The sequence below is a fragment of the Kryptolebias marmoratus genome, linkage group LG14, assembly GCF_001649575.2.
Source record: "Kryptolebias marmoratus isolate JLee-2015 linkage group LG14, ASM164957v2, whole genome shotgun sequence".
NCBI lineage: Eukaryota > Metazoa > Chordata > Actinopteri > Cyprinodontiformes > Rivulidae > Kryptolebias > Kryptolebias marmoratus.
Genome location: NC_051443.1, coordinates 19355390 through 19372062, shown reverse-complemented (window position 1 = coordinate 19372062; position 16673 = coordinate 19355390). Strand labels below are relative to the sequence as shown.

Genomic DNA, 16673 nt, shown 5'->3' with positions numbered 1-16673 from the left:
GACAAATGTATGGGCTTGTACTAATGTAATTTTTTCTTCGAGTTGTTATTATGCAAAGATAAAATCTACATATTTTGATAAATATAGCATATAGTCCTGTTAGTACTACAGCTCTGATTATTTATGTTGCCTTTAACTGAGCTGGAGTCACGTTTAAACTCACTCTAACTGCAAGCAAATCTTACAAAAGACGGAAATAACATTCAAACAACAAAAGGAAAGAGATCTTGAGCAATTAATATACAAACAAATGCAACAAAAATTGAAAAATAAAGTTTGGGTCAAGACTTTCCCAGGAGTATACATGTCTGTCTCTCCACTGTTTCTTATGTTTGAAGGACATTCTCGCAACAATGCTTCAAATTTTGGGCGCTTGTAGCTGCTGCTCGACAGTCACAGGAACGTCGTGTAACGGTGGTGCAACAGTCGTGCATCGCAGTTGAGAAATCTGGAACGTGCTGCGCCTCTTCCCCAGTCCAGCAGTTGTTTTGTCATGGCATGTCAGGCAATGTATAAATACAGAAGCTGCTGGATGAGGACACGTGGATCTATAAGGTGACGCCTGTAACGTTGCTTGGGTTTTGGAAAACTGTTAGTAGTCCCAGAGTCATTGTGGACATCTCCAACTCTCAGTTTAGTTTATAGCTCTAGAGATGTATTTTGGCACCTACAAAGGGAAAAAAAATCTAGGCTACTTCCCTGAATGTCCAGATCTAAAAACCACGCTGATATTAAATAATAACAGCTGAAACACTGGGTGCCTTTAAATCTCAACTTAAAACCCACCTGCTTATGGCTAAATTAGGGTTAGAGTGCGGGTTTTTGATGTCTTCGATGTTTTTCTCTTTCTTACTGTTTATTCAATGTCACATGCTGTTTTTATTTTGTTTTTGTAATTATGTAAAGCACCTTGAAATGCCTTGCTGCTGAAATGTGCTATACAAATAAAATTTGATTTGATTTGATATTCTTTTAAAAAACTGTACTTCTTTTCAAAATTGTACTCTTGTAGATTGATTTCTAAACATGGAGGCAGCTGCCATAGTGGGTATGATCCAGGTGGAGGTGGGCAATGAAATAATAAACAGTTCAGAGTATGGTTTTATAATTATGGATATAAAAAAAAACATGTAAATTGGGATTTTTAAAAATGGCAAAACAGCTGCACCACTCACTGGTCACTTGATCACAAATACTCAAAATTCTGTGAGACTGCAACGGGAAAATTTGTATATCTTCCCATAATATTGAGCTGAGTTTGAGTTGCAGCCTGCAGTGAGAGATGCTACTTTTTTATTTCTTTCACTTTCTGAAAAAAACTAAACAGAGGAGAGTTCGAGACGAGTTCCGGTCTTGTGCGAAATTCTGTTCCCGGTGAAATTCTGTTCCCTCCGTGTCGGGAGCGCGCATTGCAGCCAGAGAGGTGGATCCGGCGGATCTGACCATTTTCACGGCGCTTCTGATCGATTTCTCGGTAAAAATTACTCATATAATCATGTCAGTGTTGTAACTTTCAGTTTAATCGGCAGCTATCAAAATAAAATAAATAAATAAACGAGGTCTTGTGTGGAGGTCTTTTTACGCTGTTCTGTGTTATTTTAAACGCGAAGAGAATCGATCTTTTTTCAACTTTTGTCTCTTAAGCCTGACAAATAAAAGTCAGTCAAGAAACACAGGTTCCCAACAAGTAGTGTGCATTTATAATTTTTCATTTCTGATACAAGAGGAGCAAAGTTAGCTGATAGCAGGGCACAAAAATAAAGACTTCCTGAAATGATCAGAGTGTAGACATTTTGGCAAATCCCGTTCTAATGTAAAATATGACAGATTACTGGATTAAGGAAATGTCTAGTATGCTATCACACATAATGTTTGAGAATTTGGAAACAGTTGCTTTTTATTTGCCAAAGTTATGGGGGGAGGAGAGAAGAGAATGGATATTTCAGCTGCCTGAAATAATCTGTTCCCCCTACATAAAATGGAAACAAATTAATTTACCTGCAAGTCTTTAACTGTGTTTAATCCTTTCCTCATCAACAATAAATCCTGTGATTTTGATAACATTTGCTCTTTATTTGCCAAAGTTAAGAGAGGAAACAAAATATTTTAGCCGCCTGAAATAATCTGTTCCCCCTACATAAATGGCAACAGGCCCTACAGGCTTTTGCCTTGGGAGACCTCCGTCTTTGTAAGTATTAGTGTGTTTAGGAAGCACTTATGCATATATGCATTTATATGTACATTATAATGTTGCTTTTGTCGTTTTAATTCATGTAAATACACTGGTGTTATACCTTAGTATATGTTTTGGACCAAAACATATACTAAGGTATCACATAATTGACATATACCAAAACCTTTGGTATACGTCTATTTTGGATTTATAGCCCCTCCTTGAGACAATTCCACCAGCCGCCACTGCCCCTGCCTCTGTTTACCAGAATCACCTGCTGTCCTTCCGGCGCACAAACGGTTCTTCTGAGGATGAAAAACTGAGTCATTAAAGGACTATCGCGTCATTGTTAAACCAAACTGAAAACCAAATTCTAAGAAACGTCGTTTTGGTTTTGTTGAGGGTAGGCGGGTTTCCCCCGCCGTCTGACCTCACAATCCGAGCAGCACAGGGCGCGCACAGAGCGCACAGAGCGCAGTGAACCTGCAGCAGCTTCACACAGCTACTTGCAGCCGCACTTTCCTGCCCCAGCGCGTCATTACGCGGCATCCTGCGCAGCGGGGCCATCATGTCAGGAGCTTCGGCTCCGTTTCTCTTTCTCTTAGGTTCCTTAGTCCAAGTCACGTGTCTGCTTTTCGACTTTTGCTTTATTTCGATGTAAATTAGCAGGGAGGAAGTAGAGAAACGACTCTTTTTTTCCCCTCCTTCATCCAAGTCATCAGGTAAGACGCGCTCCTTCCTGTTTAGGTTGTTGTGAATAACTTGGTTGACCGTTTTGTGACTTTCAGTGACAGGTTGGTAGGTTTCCATCCCTTATAATACCTTTTGAAAACTTGAAAATAATGTTTTTAAGCTATAATTTTGGCTGATTCTTTCACACATGAAACTGGAAACATCTGGCTTTTAATTCGTAAAACGATGAAAATATCTCTAGCGTGGTTAAACTAAAGCAAATGCATTGCTTTAACGTTTTAGGAGAAAGCCTGGCAACTTCAGTGTGTTGTAAATCAATTCAAGCCATGAGTCAGTCGTTCAACAGAAACTCATCTCTCAGGTTAAACAGTATATGCTGTTATTGAAATCCTCTCCTGCAGGTTGTAAATAGTAAGAACATTTCCTATTTGTTTTCCTTGGACTTTGGTGGAGCTGAGCTGGCACACATTGATTGACAGGCAGAGCAGAGACAGATCCTTCCCAACAGGATGTGCATTTTCTTATCTTTTCCTCCACTGCTGTTTAGAATCGTGGCCAAACAGATCTGGTTTTCTGCCAACGCAGTCAGCTGGAGAAAGGTTAGAGAAGCCCACTGCGTGAATTTATTTCTCTCTTTTTCGTGCAGCCTTTAACGTGAAACACTGAAGAAAAGCATGTAAGTTTCTGGTTTCACCCTTTACTTCGGGGGATTTGCAGGTACTTATTGTGTTGCAACCTCATGAGGTCTTTTACTGCAGCTTTATAAGCAGCTGGATAAATAGTTTTGGAATTCCTTTGGCCTATGAGAAAGTTTAAACAGCACAACAATGGAGGAGAAACTGGACTTTGGTAAACAGACCGCCTGTCAGGATTACCACTGGTGGAGCTAAAGGGCTGACTGTGACTCTGATGTGCATTTAAGGAAATTATCAATGAATGTGAAATGTGTTACAAGGAAGGAAATAGCTTTTATCACTTGTTCTCTTTGTATCTTATCTTATACGTCTTAAGACGTATATATGCAGAGTTCTCACTGGTTCTTTACACTTTTATGTTTACCATTCTGTAGTCAACAGAACCGGTTTCCTAAATCTGGGTCACAGCCTCACCGTGGGCTGTGGAACACCAAGTCGGGTTCTTGAGATGATTTCCAGAGATCAAATTAAAGGGATAGATCCTTGAAGTGGGGTTTCCCGGGAGGAGCAGTTAATATCTTACCTATTGTAGATAACAGCACAAATAAATCTTTACTTTGTTGTCAGTTTCATGGTTATTTACAGAGAACTATTTGATCATTTGTCAGCAGCTAATTCTCCCGGTGCAGCCTGGGTCAGAAGGAATGTTACTATATTTCTGCCAAAAAAGCTGTTCAACGTCAAGGTTTATGAAATAGCATTGACACAGACTGATGTAAACTGTTTTAAGATTGGAGTTATTTCGAGACCCCAGAAATTCACTTTGGTTTTGACATCATGTGCGCGGTTGGCAGCGTGTTCCAATAACCGATTGGTCATATTTCTCATATTTCCCATCACTGCCATTAGAAGCTCATTTATATCCGGCTACTTTAGGGGAATGTTGTTTCTCTGTGAAAGGAGGCATGAAAGTAAAAATGTTAAGTCATTTGGAAAAAGACTTGGATGCAAAAATTCTGCTTCCTCCCATCACTATTTTGGGTTTTGACAGGATGCGCAGTTTTACTCAATTAACCGGATCTAGTCATAATGTTCTGGCTGATTTGTGTAACCCCCTTAATTGGGGTATTAAAATGTATATTTTAAAATTAGACTTCCTATTTTTAGTCATTCAAAGGTGGCAAGTTCAGTAACCCAATATTTCTGTGGTTTGATATTAGTCATGGGAGATTCCCTACATGTAAACTGAAGCCATAAATAATTTAGCTCTTAATCTAAAAGAATTGGAGAATATATTTAAACTTTTTTAATGCCACTATTACAATATATTTTAATTGAGACTTTATGCTTCACAGAATAATTGAATTCCTGGACTCTGAGTCTTACATAAAGTGTAACATCTTGCTTTCGAACCATTTCGTTGTTTCTTTTTAGTCGTCTTGTTTTTGGGAGTTTCCCTGCACTTAAAATCTACTAGAATCGTGTAAATGACTCAAGAAATTCCATTTCCTGACAAGAATAAGCTCTCAAGTATAACCAGTTACAATGCAGCTTCACACTTCTGCACATTTATTGTCCACCCATGAATGTTGCGGTGTCAGTTTCAGCTCTGTAAGTCCATGATGAACAAGTTTCCTATTTCAGTCGTGGATTGAAGTGCATTTTTGGTCGCGTTAGATCCCAGCTTTGGTCCACAGTTCTGCTGCTTTTTGTTTTTGTTTTCACATTTTTGAGAGAACTCCGTTTTCTTTCTGCGTGCACTGACACACTGGTTTTTATCTTTTGAATGATGGAAATTCTGGTCAAGACGTCTCTTGTTGATGACCAACCAGGATGCCTGCTTGTTTTCTTGCAGCTTCATTGAGCTTCTGTTGAGTTTATATGAGTAGCTAGAGTTTTATTTTACTTTTAAGTTGTTTTAAACACCCAACCAATGACCCATGTCCTGTTCTTTTATTACCATTAAAACTACACTTACACGCTTTTGCCAAAAACACATTTTACATTTTTTGTTGAGCTGCCATTTTTATCATCTATATGTGATCTTGAGGTGTAATTTTTTTAATGAAAACTTTATAACAAAAGTAAAAATATCTTCAAAATCAATCAGAAATTTAGTTTTTGAAGTTCATGAGATTTTCTAAAGGCGCAACAGAAGTACTTCATCAACACAACCCAACATTTAGCTTCACTGTGAAATTTTTTTTCCCTTTTTTCCTTCAGATCTCTTGTTGCTGACGTTGTACAAGATTTGTGTAATAAACCCCACCTTCATTACAACATACAGGAATTTATCTTAAAAAAAAGTGCAAAAGTTTTGCAATGTCTGGTGCAGCATATCGGTGTTTTTTTGTGCAATTATCAGCGAGTTTGGAGGAAAGTGTGTCAGTAACTGGAATGATTAGCAGAAAGGGTTTATGGGAAACTTTTCCCAAAATAAAAAGCCCATTGTTGGCCTGTCTGCTTTGGCCCTGTCCCCTTGTCTTTAAAGTGATAGATAGTTTTTCTAACGTGTGTGTGCACGAGTACTTTACGGTCACTGCAATCTGTTTGTACACGCTTGAATCACTGACACTGTGTTTTATCTCCTCCTTCCCTCCGCAGACCGCTGTTCTTACTTTAGCATTTGTTGGCCAAACCTCTCAGACGTTCCGTCCTTAACGTACTACTACTTCCTTCTGTGACAAAGTTCACTGAACCAAACAGAAAAGATGCTAAATTTATAAAGAGGAAGACCAATAAACCAATACAGCAGTTGTGACGGTAAAGGTATAAAGTGAAATCAGGCATTTGAACATGTGATCGTTGTGGTGGGAACTTCCTGCTCCAGCTCTGTCTTCATAACACTTTTTTTTTTTTTTTGCTTAGGTCGTATCAAGCAGCTCCACAAGCCAATGTTTTGTCTAAAAACAAGACGAGCAGCTGAGTGTGTGGGATGAGTGAGCAAAGAAAGCAAAAAAGGAGGAAAAAACAACCATGCTGAGGAACTACCAAGTGGTTTACATTGGCCTGGAGCTGCTGATCGCTCTCCTGGCTGTAGCTGGGAACGTCCTGGTCTGCTGGGCCGTCTGCCTCAACTCCAACCTGCAGAGCATCACCAACTTCTTCGTGGTCTCACTGGCAGTGGCTGATATTGCTGTGGGGCTGCTGGCGATCCCTTTCGCAATCACAATTAGGTATCATTTCCTTGTTATTTAATTTGGGGCTGGAGTTAATGTTGTGCCACTGAAATATTACATTATCAGACACAACATACTGATGATTTCTTATGTTTGATTGGAGATGTTTCCCATTTTGTATTTATATTAGTGTGGGTTTCTGTGCCGATTTCTACGGCTGCTTGTTCATCGCCTGCTTTGTCCTCGTGCTCACTCAGAGCTCCATTTTCAGCCTGCTGGCTATCGCCATAGACCGTTACATCGCAATCAAAAACCCTCTCAGGTGAGTGGGGGTGGGGAGGATGAAGGGCAACTGATTTCCAAGAATGTTAGATTGTGTGCAGTTCTTTCCAAACCTTAAACAAAAACATGTAATGTTTTTGATGAAAGTTATTAAAACGATGATGATCAGCTTCCACCACACTAAATTTTAGCTTTATATCGGTAAAATTCACTGAGTTAGACATTTTTGTTTTGGCTAAGTTTCTGTGGTGGCCATCTTGAATTGGATTGACTCCAAAAGGTAATCAGTGATAGATTTACGTCTAATTATTACTTTTTGACAGTTTCATTAAAATCCAGGAGATATTTTGCCAATATAATCCAGTATCTCCACTATTATCCAAGCACTCGTGTGCATCCACAGCAGTGAAATGCCGCACTAAACTTTCCTGTTTCTGTTCAAGGGATTTTAACACAACACTGAGGTGTTTACGTATCACAGTCCTTTTTTTGGTGCCACTACATTAGTGGCAGTTTCATTTTCTTTTGTCAAGTATATTTAGTCCTATGAATTCTCATCACATGATGAATTTACATAAGCAGTTGCATAACTATTGTCAGTGTGTGTTTGCATGCTAACACAGGTGGATAACCTGCCCCTACAGGGTCTCACTCAAAAATACTGGGACAGTTTTATGCCCAAGTACTTATCTAGTTAGTGAATATTTATTCTTTTTTTTAGTCTACCACCATCAAAAGGGGAAGATGGTCAGTAAGACTTTTTCCTATGTTTGTGTGTGTTTATGTGTCAACTGTTACCAAAATATCCCACAAACCACTGCACAAATTTTATTTAAATATGCAGGAAGTAATCTTAGGATGGACGTTTACAACTGTTTAGCTTTTGGAGTCAGCTCGATTCACGATGGCCACCACAGCCAGCCAAACTTAGAAAACACAAAAATTACTATAATTCACCCTTTTTTTTCAGAAAATGGAGTAAAATTTGATGTGTTAGTAGCTGAGAGTGATTCACAACATGCACTCCAAGTTTAAGATCTTTACTTAAAGCTTATTTCACGCACAATGGCTACAAATTCATCGTTTCTCAACATAAAATGATTTTAGTTTAAAACTGTAATCAGATTTGCAAGGGTTTGAAGTCAGAGTCAAAAAAGACATATCAGCAAACTGTAGCATGAAGAGGAAATCATGTTTTATTTACAGTGACACAACTATATGCAGACTCATGTATCATAACATCAGGATGACAACACGTCTACACATTGAAACATTTAATGTGTTCATTTTAATAGGCAAATTTGTGAACAAGCCAGGCAGGGTACAAATATAGACATGAGCTGATTAATCTACACCTGTTTTACAAAGCTGAAGTTGAAGTTAAATTCTGTTTTAGACAAATATATAAATGATATAGTTAGACTTCATTGCACAGCCTTTTTTAAAAATATTGGCAGATTTTGACTTTATTTTATATTTTCACAAAGATTAAACAAAACATTTCTCAGTATACGGTATCACTGGGGTTCTGTTCAACCTTTCAGGTACCACAGCTTGGTGACGGGTCAGAGGGCGAAGTTCATCATAGCACTGTGCTGGATTCTCTCAGTTGGCATCGGACTCACACCGATGTTTGGCTGGAACACAGGTGAGACGTGTTTACTTGCAATATTAATAATGTCACTTCTATAAATTTCATATGAAAACTATTGTCAAAGATGTCTTTGTGCAAGAAAAACACATGAATGTTTTGTTAATCATTAGGCTGAATCTTGTTGGTTGAATCTTGTCGTATCCTGTTTATTGTCCAGTCTTGGAAACAGTCAGCATATCTGTGTGTATTTTCTTCTTGTACAATAAAGAGGCTGAAGAAAAAGCCCATTATGAGATTGTGTGTGAGTTCCACGTTGGCCCATTGTCTGTTTTTCAGTCCACTTATTTTCCACACGAAATAAAGACATGAGGCATGTCTCCAAGTTCTCTTCCACTTGTTCCCTGTTCTCACCACAGATCACAATGTCATCTGCAAACATCATAGTCCACGAGAATTCCTGCCTGACCTCATCTGTTGGTCTGTTCATCACCAGAGCAAACAAGAAGGGACTCAGACCCAATCCTTGATGCAGTCCCATCTCCACAATGAAGCTATCTGTCGGTCCTACAGCGCACCTCACAACTGTCCTGCTGTCCTCATACATGTCCTGTACCAGTCTGACATACTTCTCTTCAACTCTAGATTTCCTCATACAACACCACAGCTCCTCCCTTGGCACCCTGTCATATGGCTTTTCTAAAGCCACAAAAACACAATGAAGTACTTCTCCGTCAGCATCATCAAAGCAAAAATGGCATCTGTGGTGCTCTTTCTTGGCATAAAACCACACTGCTCCTCAGAAATAGACACCTCTAGTCTAAGTCTAGTTTACAGTCTAGTCTACTTGCGTACTCCTGCCTCCACTCTTGTAGGCCTCCCAGTGTTCCTCCATCTTTTGGAAGTATGTGTTGACTACAGCCATTTTCATCCTCTTGGCAAAATCTACCACCATCTGTCCTTCCTGGTTCCTTTACTTGACATCAAACCTGCCCATCACTTCCTCATCTCCTCTGTTTCCTTCACCAAAATGTCCATTGTCTTTCTATCCACACCATGGTAAAATAGCTTAAACCCTGTCCCAATGCAGCAAGCTTTGCTGGCCTTCCACTTGGTCTCTTTCACACATAACAGATCTACTTTCCTTCTCTGCATCATGTCAGCCAGCTCTCTACATTTACCTGTCATTGTCCCTACATTTAGAATTGCTACCCTCAGTTCTACACTCTAACCTTTCCTCTTCTCCCTCTGTCTCTTGGCACGTTTCCCCCTCGTGGTCTTTGACTAACAGCAGCACAATTTCTGATGACACCCTGTTTGTCAACAGCATTGTTAACCCAGGCCTTGGATGTTTGCTTTGGCAAAAGTGTTTTACGCTGGATGCCCTTCCTGATACAACCCTCACCATTTGCTTGAAACCGGCAGGAGAGATACACTGGGCTGTACTCCACTTTGGCTGGTTTCTGAGACCCAAACTATGCTTGTATTTTTACCTCTAAATGGGTTATCTCATGCACATTTTCTATTATGGTGAAATTTATTTAGTTGATATAATTAAGAATTAGGGAAAAAAACTGACAGTATTTTTTTGTTTTTGTTGCACAGGGTGGAACTCCAGCATCACCACAGAGGGAAACATCAGCTGTCCTGAAGGCATGACCCAGTGCTTGTTTGAGAAAGTAGTCACCCTGAACTATATGGTCTATTTCAATTTCTTTGGCTGTGTGCTGGTCCCTCTGCTAGTCATGCTGGTCATCTACGTCAACATCTTTATGGTGGCTCTGCGGCAGCTCCGACTGATGAATGTCAAAGTTGAGCACACACTTACTCCTGGGCAGAAAGTGCCGGCTTCGAGCTCGTCTCGTTCAGTCCTGCAGAAGGAAGTGCACGCTGCTAAATCGCTGGCCATAATTGTGGGTTTGTTTGCTCTCTGTTGGCTTCCTCTGCACATCATCAATTGTTTCAACCACCTGTGTCAGGGCTGCAAACGCCCACACATCTGGGTGATGAACATTGCCATCATCCTCTCCCACGCTAACTCTGTTGTGAATCCCTTCATCTACGCCTACCGCATTCGAGAGTTCAGGCAGACGTTTCGGAAGATTTTTTACCAACACATCCTGAAAAGTAGACAAGAGCTTGGGGTTGAGAACGCTGATGGCAGGGGAGTTGGGAGTAACAGCATCAGACGGACCTCCCAATCCAGTAAAGAGGGTTCGACATGTGGCACGGTAGTAAACAGCTACATTCTGGACCCCTTTCCTGATCAAACGAGACACAATGATGCACATGAACTTTCTAGCTGCTGGACATCAAGTTCAGATAATGCACCGAGCAGCTATGTACCCAATGGACACCATGTAACGAGTGGGACCATGACATATTCTTCACAGGATGCATCAAAATCAGTCATGTGTTTACAGGAAGCAGCAGGTGTTTTAGAGCTCAAAGACGGAGGAAGCTGCATTGCTTTTGCAAACATTCAAACTCACTCCCCAAATCAGACAGATTGTACCTGCTCCACAAATATCACTGAGGTTTCATGACAAAGTTGACTGTTTGCACAAAAACAGGTTTTAACACCGTGACACCCAGTGTTGTGCAAACATGACAGCATTAATGAAGTCTCAGTAAATCAGCGCCAACAATAAAAGTGGTTTTTGTTCATTGCCTGCCGCCTAAGGCGAAAGGCAATAATGTTTTAATTCATGTCTGTTTGTGTATGTATGTGTATGTATTGTCTGTAGTGTTAGGAGATATCTCATGAATGGATTGATTTTAATAAAAATCTCAGAAAGTATTCATTTGATGTCAACTAATTAACATTTGGAGAAATTCTAGACCTTTAATCTTTCTTTGAAGTCATATATATTATTTGTGATATAGCTCTTCTATATGCATAAACTAGAAAACAAAATGCTCAAAGCAGGTAGATGCTGAGTTTGTGCTAATGCTTATGGTTTCCCAACAAGGTCAACTATGGTGGTGTGTCAATTTTTTAATTGTATACAAATTGTGCGTCTTAATGTGAAAAAAACTGCAGAAAGTTTCAAACTCTTTAAAGTTTTTCTTTATAATTTTGTGTTTTTATTACATTATGACAACACTAATAACAGTTTAGTTTTTCTTAAAAAAAATTCTGAAGATTGATGTGTAAAAACAATTTGAATTAATGTTAAAATAATTATGACAAAAAACAAAATGTGAAAACTATCTGAAGAATATACATGTTTATTGGAATATATTACATTCTGCATTTTATTTTTTGAATTGCACCTATATTCCTGCATCAGGTAATATACTGTCAGTGTCTTTATGGAGCTGTTGCTACTTTCTATTGAAACCTATGAATGACAGTAATGAAGTGTTTTGCCCTGAAACACAGACATAATGTCATAGATGAAGTGTTTACATGCTGTATATGATAGACAGAAGTTGTTATAATAAATGTGTAATCAGTACATGATGTTAGAACCTGAGGAGGAGTGTAATATATTCTGATGACGCACCACTGCTTCAGTAAAGCTCTACTTCAATGTAATTTCTCAAATGCATGGATAACTGCAGAACCCATGATAGCTTGAAGGCTTGATCGGTGATTAGATAGCTGCCAGGCAACATGTGGCTGTTGCCATTTCAACATCTGTGTGACAAGATTCAAAGGCACAGATGTACACAAACAAACTACCTATCAGCCAAAACAAAGGGCTTATTTGAACTTAGCAAATACAACTCCATATATATGTTATGCTACGACTTTCAGAGTTTGACTTGTACACAGACATAGTAAAACTGCACATGCATTCATATGGAAGCACACACATGTAAAGTGCATGGCCACAAACTTACTCACCAAGAGGTGTTTACAGAGTAGCCAGGCCACTGACGCCAGTCAATGAGCCAAATGCAATGAAAATCAAATGAAGGTTCATTTGATGATGTCTTTTATTATCCCATTATGCGGTCTCTTTTCCCATTAAAAAGCTCTTCCCCTGTGGGAAAGACCTGCATTAGGCTACTTTTATGTACCTCATAGCAATCCCGTAGAGATGTCTCCCAGAATAAACATACATGGGTATGTATATAATATGCGCTTTATATTTATTCTAATCCTATGCATATCAGTTGTTTGGTACACTTTGTGATCATATCCCGGGATATTAAAATGAAATGAAGCTTTCATTTTAATTCTTTGTTTTGTGTGTAATGTTGTTTTGACAAGGACGAGATAAAGATCATGAAAATTATGTGGTTATGGGTGATTTGTCTGTGAGTCATTTTTCCAAGAAGAAAAAAAAGTTTACCATTGAGCCTTTTTATGGAATGCCATAAAGTTGTAAATGTCAGCTTGGAGCCATGATGACAATGGGATGCAAAACTGTTGTGTGTCATTTTAGAAAGAACATGCAAATCGACTGTGCTACTGAATCAAATGTTTTATTAATGTTTTTTTTGCAATTTTGTGTACATTTTCATATTGTAGTAATATTATCAGAAAATTCAGATGTCTTTGACAAACCTTACTTCAGTGATAGGGAAAATGTAGTCAACAACTGATGCACCTCATTTAATAAAAATATACATGTATTTAAACAAATATCAGTGTGTATTTATAGCATTTCAAGATTCAGCTCCAGGTAAGCAGACATTTATAAGTTATAGTTCCTATGCCACTTTAGCTGGGTGTCAAAATATTTCCTTTAAAACTTTACCCATTTAAGTTCAATTTGGTTCTTACTTTTATTTTTATTATTTTTTTTATTTTTTGGTTTTCTTTTTGTTAATCACACTGTGTTTCACTTGTGTTTAAAAAGTGCTATAAAAACAAGGTTTAGATGAGTTGGATTTAGGTTTTAATTCTAAAACGACATATCCCACAATGCACCGCGGCACGTGACACAGGAAGCACTCCTGTTGACCCACCGTTGGAGGCGGAAAAAAGGGCTCCAAAGATCTGCGGTAGCGTCCAGCGCACGTTGCAGAATATTGCTCAGGAAGAAACAACAACAAAGCAAACAATTTTAAACGCAATTTGAGGTAAGTATAACAAGAAATACTAACTACCGAGAAGAAATGCAGTTTCCCCTCGTTTTACTTTTACTATCGGTTTACGTCTGAGTTGCGTTTGGGAGTTCTTTTCATTCATTTGTAGCTTGGCTACGCGTATTTTTCGAACTGAATCTGGTTTGCTTAAAAATGGTCAAATATTAAATTAGAACTAGTTAAATAACTTAATGACTTAAAATAATTTATTTAGTGTCAAATTTACCAGTAAATTGTATAGAAGTTTAGTTGTAGTAGCTAAATAGTACAGGAAAGTAGCCTTGCTAGCTAAGGTAGCTAACTTAGCTCGAAGCTACATTTGACTCCAGACCAATCAGTACACAGTTACGATGTTTTACTCACTAGTAAAACTGTTTAGGAAGTAAACCTGTGAATAAACCTTGCTTAAATACTTAAATCAATAGACTTAACTCTGTTTCGGTTTACTGATGAGATAATCAGCTATAGAATTATGACCGTCCATCTACGACTTAGAAGCATCCCTGGCCAGTGTTGTCATGACTTCTGAAGGTCTGATTAAGTCTCCTGCACAAACTTTCCCCACCATATCTGATCATTACTATCGGACTGAGAGCTGAAGGTCCATTAAACCACTCTTGGACCAGTTTTGCAGGGTATGGTGGTTCATCTAGCTGGAAAAGACCTTTTGGATGAACAGTAGCATTTCCATGAAAGGGGTTGCTTGAAGACCACTATCCTGCATGTTTTACTTGTTTCTCTGCTCCAACACACCTGATTCAGTGGTTAAATTACCTCTTCATGTTCTGCAGAAGCCTGTTAATCACCCATTGATTCAAATCAGGTGTGTTGGAGCAGAGAAACGGGTAAAACATGCAGGATAGTGGCATTCAAGGACCAGAATTGACCCTTGTTCTAGTGCATCTGGGTCACAGGTTTATTTAGGTAAGGGATACTCAAGGACCTAAACAGCCACATAATTTGGAAAACATTATTTATCAGAAACAATCATCGTTTTCTATTGCTGTGTGATTTGGTTCTGATTCAGATTGATCAACTTGGGCACCAATCTGTGGCCACAAACACAACAAACTTATGGTTTCCAGATTTGGTCAGCCTTGTGTAGCAGGAAACGTGGTGAGCAGAAGGGTTGTAACATTGGTTTGTGTTCCAGGAAGACCTTTTGAAAGATGTCCATCGGTGTACCAATCAAGGTCCTCCATGAGGCAGAGGGCCACATTGTGACCTGTGAGACCAACACAGGAGAGGTGTACAGGGGCAAGCTGATTGAAGCAGAGGACAACATGAACTGCCAGGTTTGTTTGATGACATGACTTATTTCCCTGAATAAAATTCACACGCTACAACTGCTGTTAATACTAACGAATCGTCTAAAATATGAATTTAAAATGAAATTGAGCTTGCAGTATTCCAGTTCATACCTGTTGCAGCTGATGTCAGATGTGTACAGAGTGAAAAATATACTGAAAACCTAAATATCAAACACAACTAGGGAGTCTCATATGCTGTCCTGTTAGTGTTTGTTTATATCATTGCCATTCCTGCTCCCTTTATTTTCCCCTACTTGAACATGGACAGTGAAGCTGCAAAAAATTTGACACTTTATTATTAGACTTGTAACACATTAAGTGAATTGTTATTTTTTGATTACTTGGACATTTTTTGTTAAAATGTTTTGTGATCTGTTCATAATTATGGAATCCCAGAAATGTGGTGTGTAAGATGTGCACATTTCTCTGCGAGCTAGTTTTCTGCTCAGCTTTTTTTGTGTATAATTACTGGCAACATGTTAGTGCATAGGATTAGCATTTCACTAAATGTAAATATTTTTAGCCTTTTTTGGTCCTTATTTGGGCATTTAATAGTAAGGCAGTACTTGGATACATGATATGGTGCATTCTTTACCTATATGAGATTAAAGTATTTACCAGAGTAGTACAATATAATCTTCAACCTTTAAGGTCCAACCCTAATTTCTAAAAAAAATGGCCCAAGGGGGTAGGGCTTTTTAATTAGTTGTTCAATCCAAGAATCCCAAACTTTATAAATGATAAAGTTTGACAGTGCACATTTCTATAATGTGCAACTAGTTTGATAATTATTTTTGTTCTTCTGGGCCCCAACTCTTGGAATGGAGTTAGTTAAATATAGGAGATTTAGATTTTATTTATTCACCCTTCAAATTAATATGCATTTTATTTTTTGAGTAAGACTTTAAGCTTTTGGTAGGAAGTTTCTTTCACAGAAGTTTTGACAAATTTGTGACTAGCAAATCCTAAACCTGGTTTCCTAATAAGATTTTTGACACCTTTTATACTAGGATAGGTTTCTATGTATTACCTAACACTCTAAAGAGATACTTTTTCAATCTTTAATGTGCTGTGACCTTACAGTTATGTTTGTTTTTTTTACCTCCGCAGATGTCCAATATCACAGTGACTTACCGTGATGGCCGAGTTGCGCAGTTGGAGCAGGTCTACATTCGTGGCAGCAAAATCCGCTTTCTGATCTTACCCGATATGTTAAAGAATGCTCCGATGTTAAAGAGTATGAAGAACAAGAACCAGGGCTCTGGAGCAGGAAGAGGCAAGGCAGCAATTCTTAAAGCACAAGGTGAGTGGAAAGGATTTATATAAATGTCTCCCCAAATTGTGAGACAATATCGTTTTGTTAACCTCATTCACACAATTGGCATTAATACACTGCTGATGTTAAGTACATTTAAGCATTTCTTCCTCTCTGGAATTCCACAAGAAATCAAGAGTTGGAGGTAAAGGTGCTGGGGTTACTACTTCATTGTTTAATGCATTAGTTTGAGTTGATTCGAGTTTTCGGATTTGTGTGTTTATTTCCTGATGAGAAACACCCACACTGGAATTTCTCTTTAGTCAAATGTTTTGTTTTGTCTTTTTTCTACAGTGGCTGCAAGAGGGCGAGGCCGTGGTGGAATTGGAAGAGGCAACATTTTCCAGAAGAGGCGATAACTTTCCCGTTCAGTCTTTGTTTAATTTTGTCATCTTTTGATTCAAAATAGTTTGGTATTCTTTGCAATCTTGTGCTCTGCGGTTTATCACTTTGATTTTATTTTGTATGAAAATAAACATATTTCAGTTTTATTGTTTCTTATCCTCTCCTTG

At 38.5% G+C, this 16673-nt stretch overlaps 2 protein-coding genes across 5 annotated transcripts; both read left to right on the top strand.

The window, feature by feature from the left end:
- Positions 1–2603: 2603 nt before the first annotated feature.
- On the top strand, positions 2604–11530 carry adora2ab (adenosine A2a receptor b). Of its 3 annotated transcripts, none has more exons than XM_025004728.2 (6): positions 2604–2895; positions 6106–6264; positions 6370–6677; positions 6811–6942; positions 8447–8550; positions 10099–11530. In XM_025004728.2, exons 3-6 carry the CDS (start codon positions 6478–6480, stop codon positions 11037–11039), a joined length of 1377 nt encoding a protein of 458 aa, XP_024860496.1. In that variant the 5' UTR covers positions 2604–2895; positions 6106–6264; positions 6370–6477; the 3' UTR covers positions 11040–11530. The 3 variants fall into 3 exon arrangements, with proteins under 3 accessions (XP_024860496.1, XP_017266027.1, XP_024860497.1); XM_017410538.3 differs by having other exon boundaries at positions 6106–6270; XM_025004729.2 differs by lacking the exon at positions 6106–6264.
- Positions 11531–13382: 1852 nt separating this feature from the next.
- snrpd3l (small nuclear ribonucleoprotein D3 polypeptide, like) lies at positions 13383–16657 on the top strand. 2 transcript variants are annotated; one of them, XM_017410639.3, is made up of 4 exons: positions 13383–13530; positions 14690–14831; positions 15957–16149; positions 16456–16657. In XM_017410639.3, the coding sequence occupies exons 2-4, from the start codon at positions 14706–14708 to the stop codon at positions 16518–16520; spliced, it is 384 nt and encodes a 127-aa protein (XP_017266128.1). In that variant the 5' UTR covers positions 13383–13530; positions 14690–14705; the 3' UTR covers positions 16521–16657. The 2 variants fall into 2 exon arrangements, with proteins under 2 accessions (XP_017266128.1, XP_024860495.1); XM_025004727.2 differs by lacking the exon at positions 13383–13530 and adding an exon at positions 14337–14460.
- Positions 16658–16673: the final 16 nt, after the last annotated feature.

Excerpts from the sequence above, each read along its gene's own strand:
- snrpd3l (XM_017410639.3), top strand. The coding sequence starts at position 14,706 with ATGTCCATCGGTGTACCAATCAAGGTCCTCCATGAGGCAGAGGGCCAC. Across the intron at positions 14,832-15,956 it reads AGGACAACATGAACTGCCAG|ATGTCCAATATCACAGTGAC; the intron begins GTTTGTTTGATG and ends TTACCTCCGCAG. Across the intron at positions 16,150-16,455 it reads AGCAATTCTTAAAGCACAAG|TGGCTGCAAGAGGGCGAGGC; the intron begins GTGAGTGGAAAG and ends TTTTTTCTACAG.
- adora2ab (XM_025004729.2), top strand. The coding sequence starts at position 6,478 with ATGCTGAGGAACTACCAAGTGGTTTACATTGGCCTGGAGCTGCTGATC. Across the intron at positions 6,678-6,810 it reads CCTTTCGCAATCACAATTAG|TGTGGGTTTCTGTGCCGATT; the intron begins GTATCATTTCCT and ends TATTTATATTAG. Across the intron at positions 8,551-10,098 it reads GATGTTTGGCTGGAACACAG|GGTGGAACTCCAGCATCACC; the intron begins GTGAGACGTGTT and ends TTTGTTGCACAG.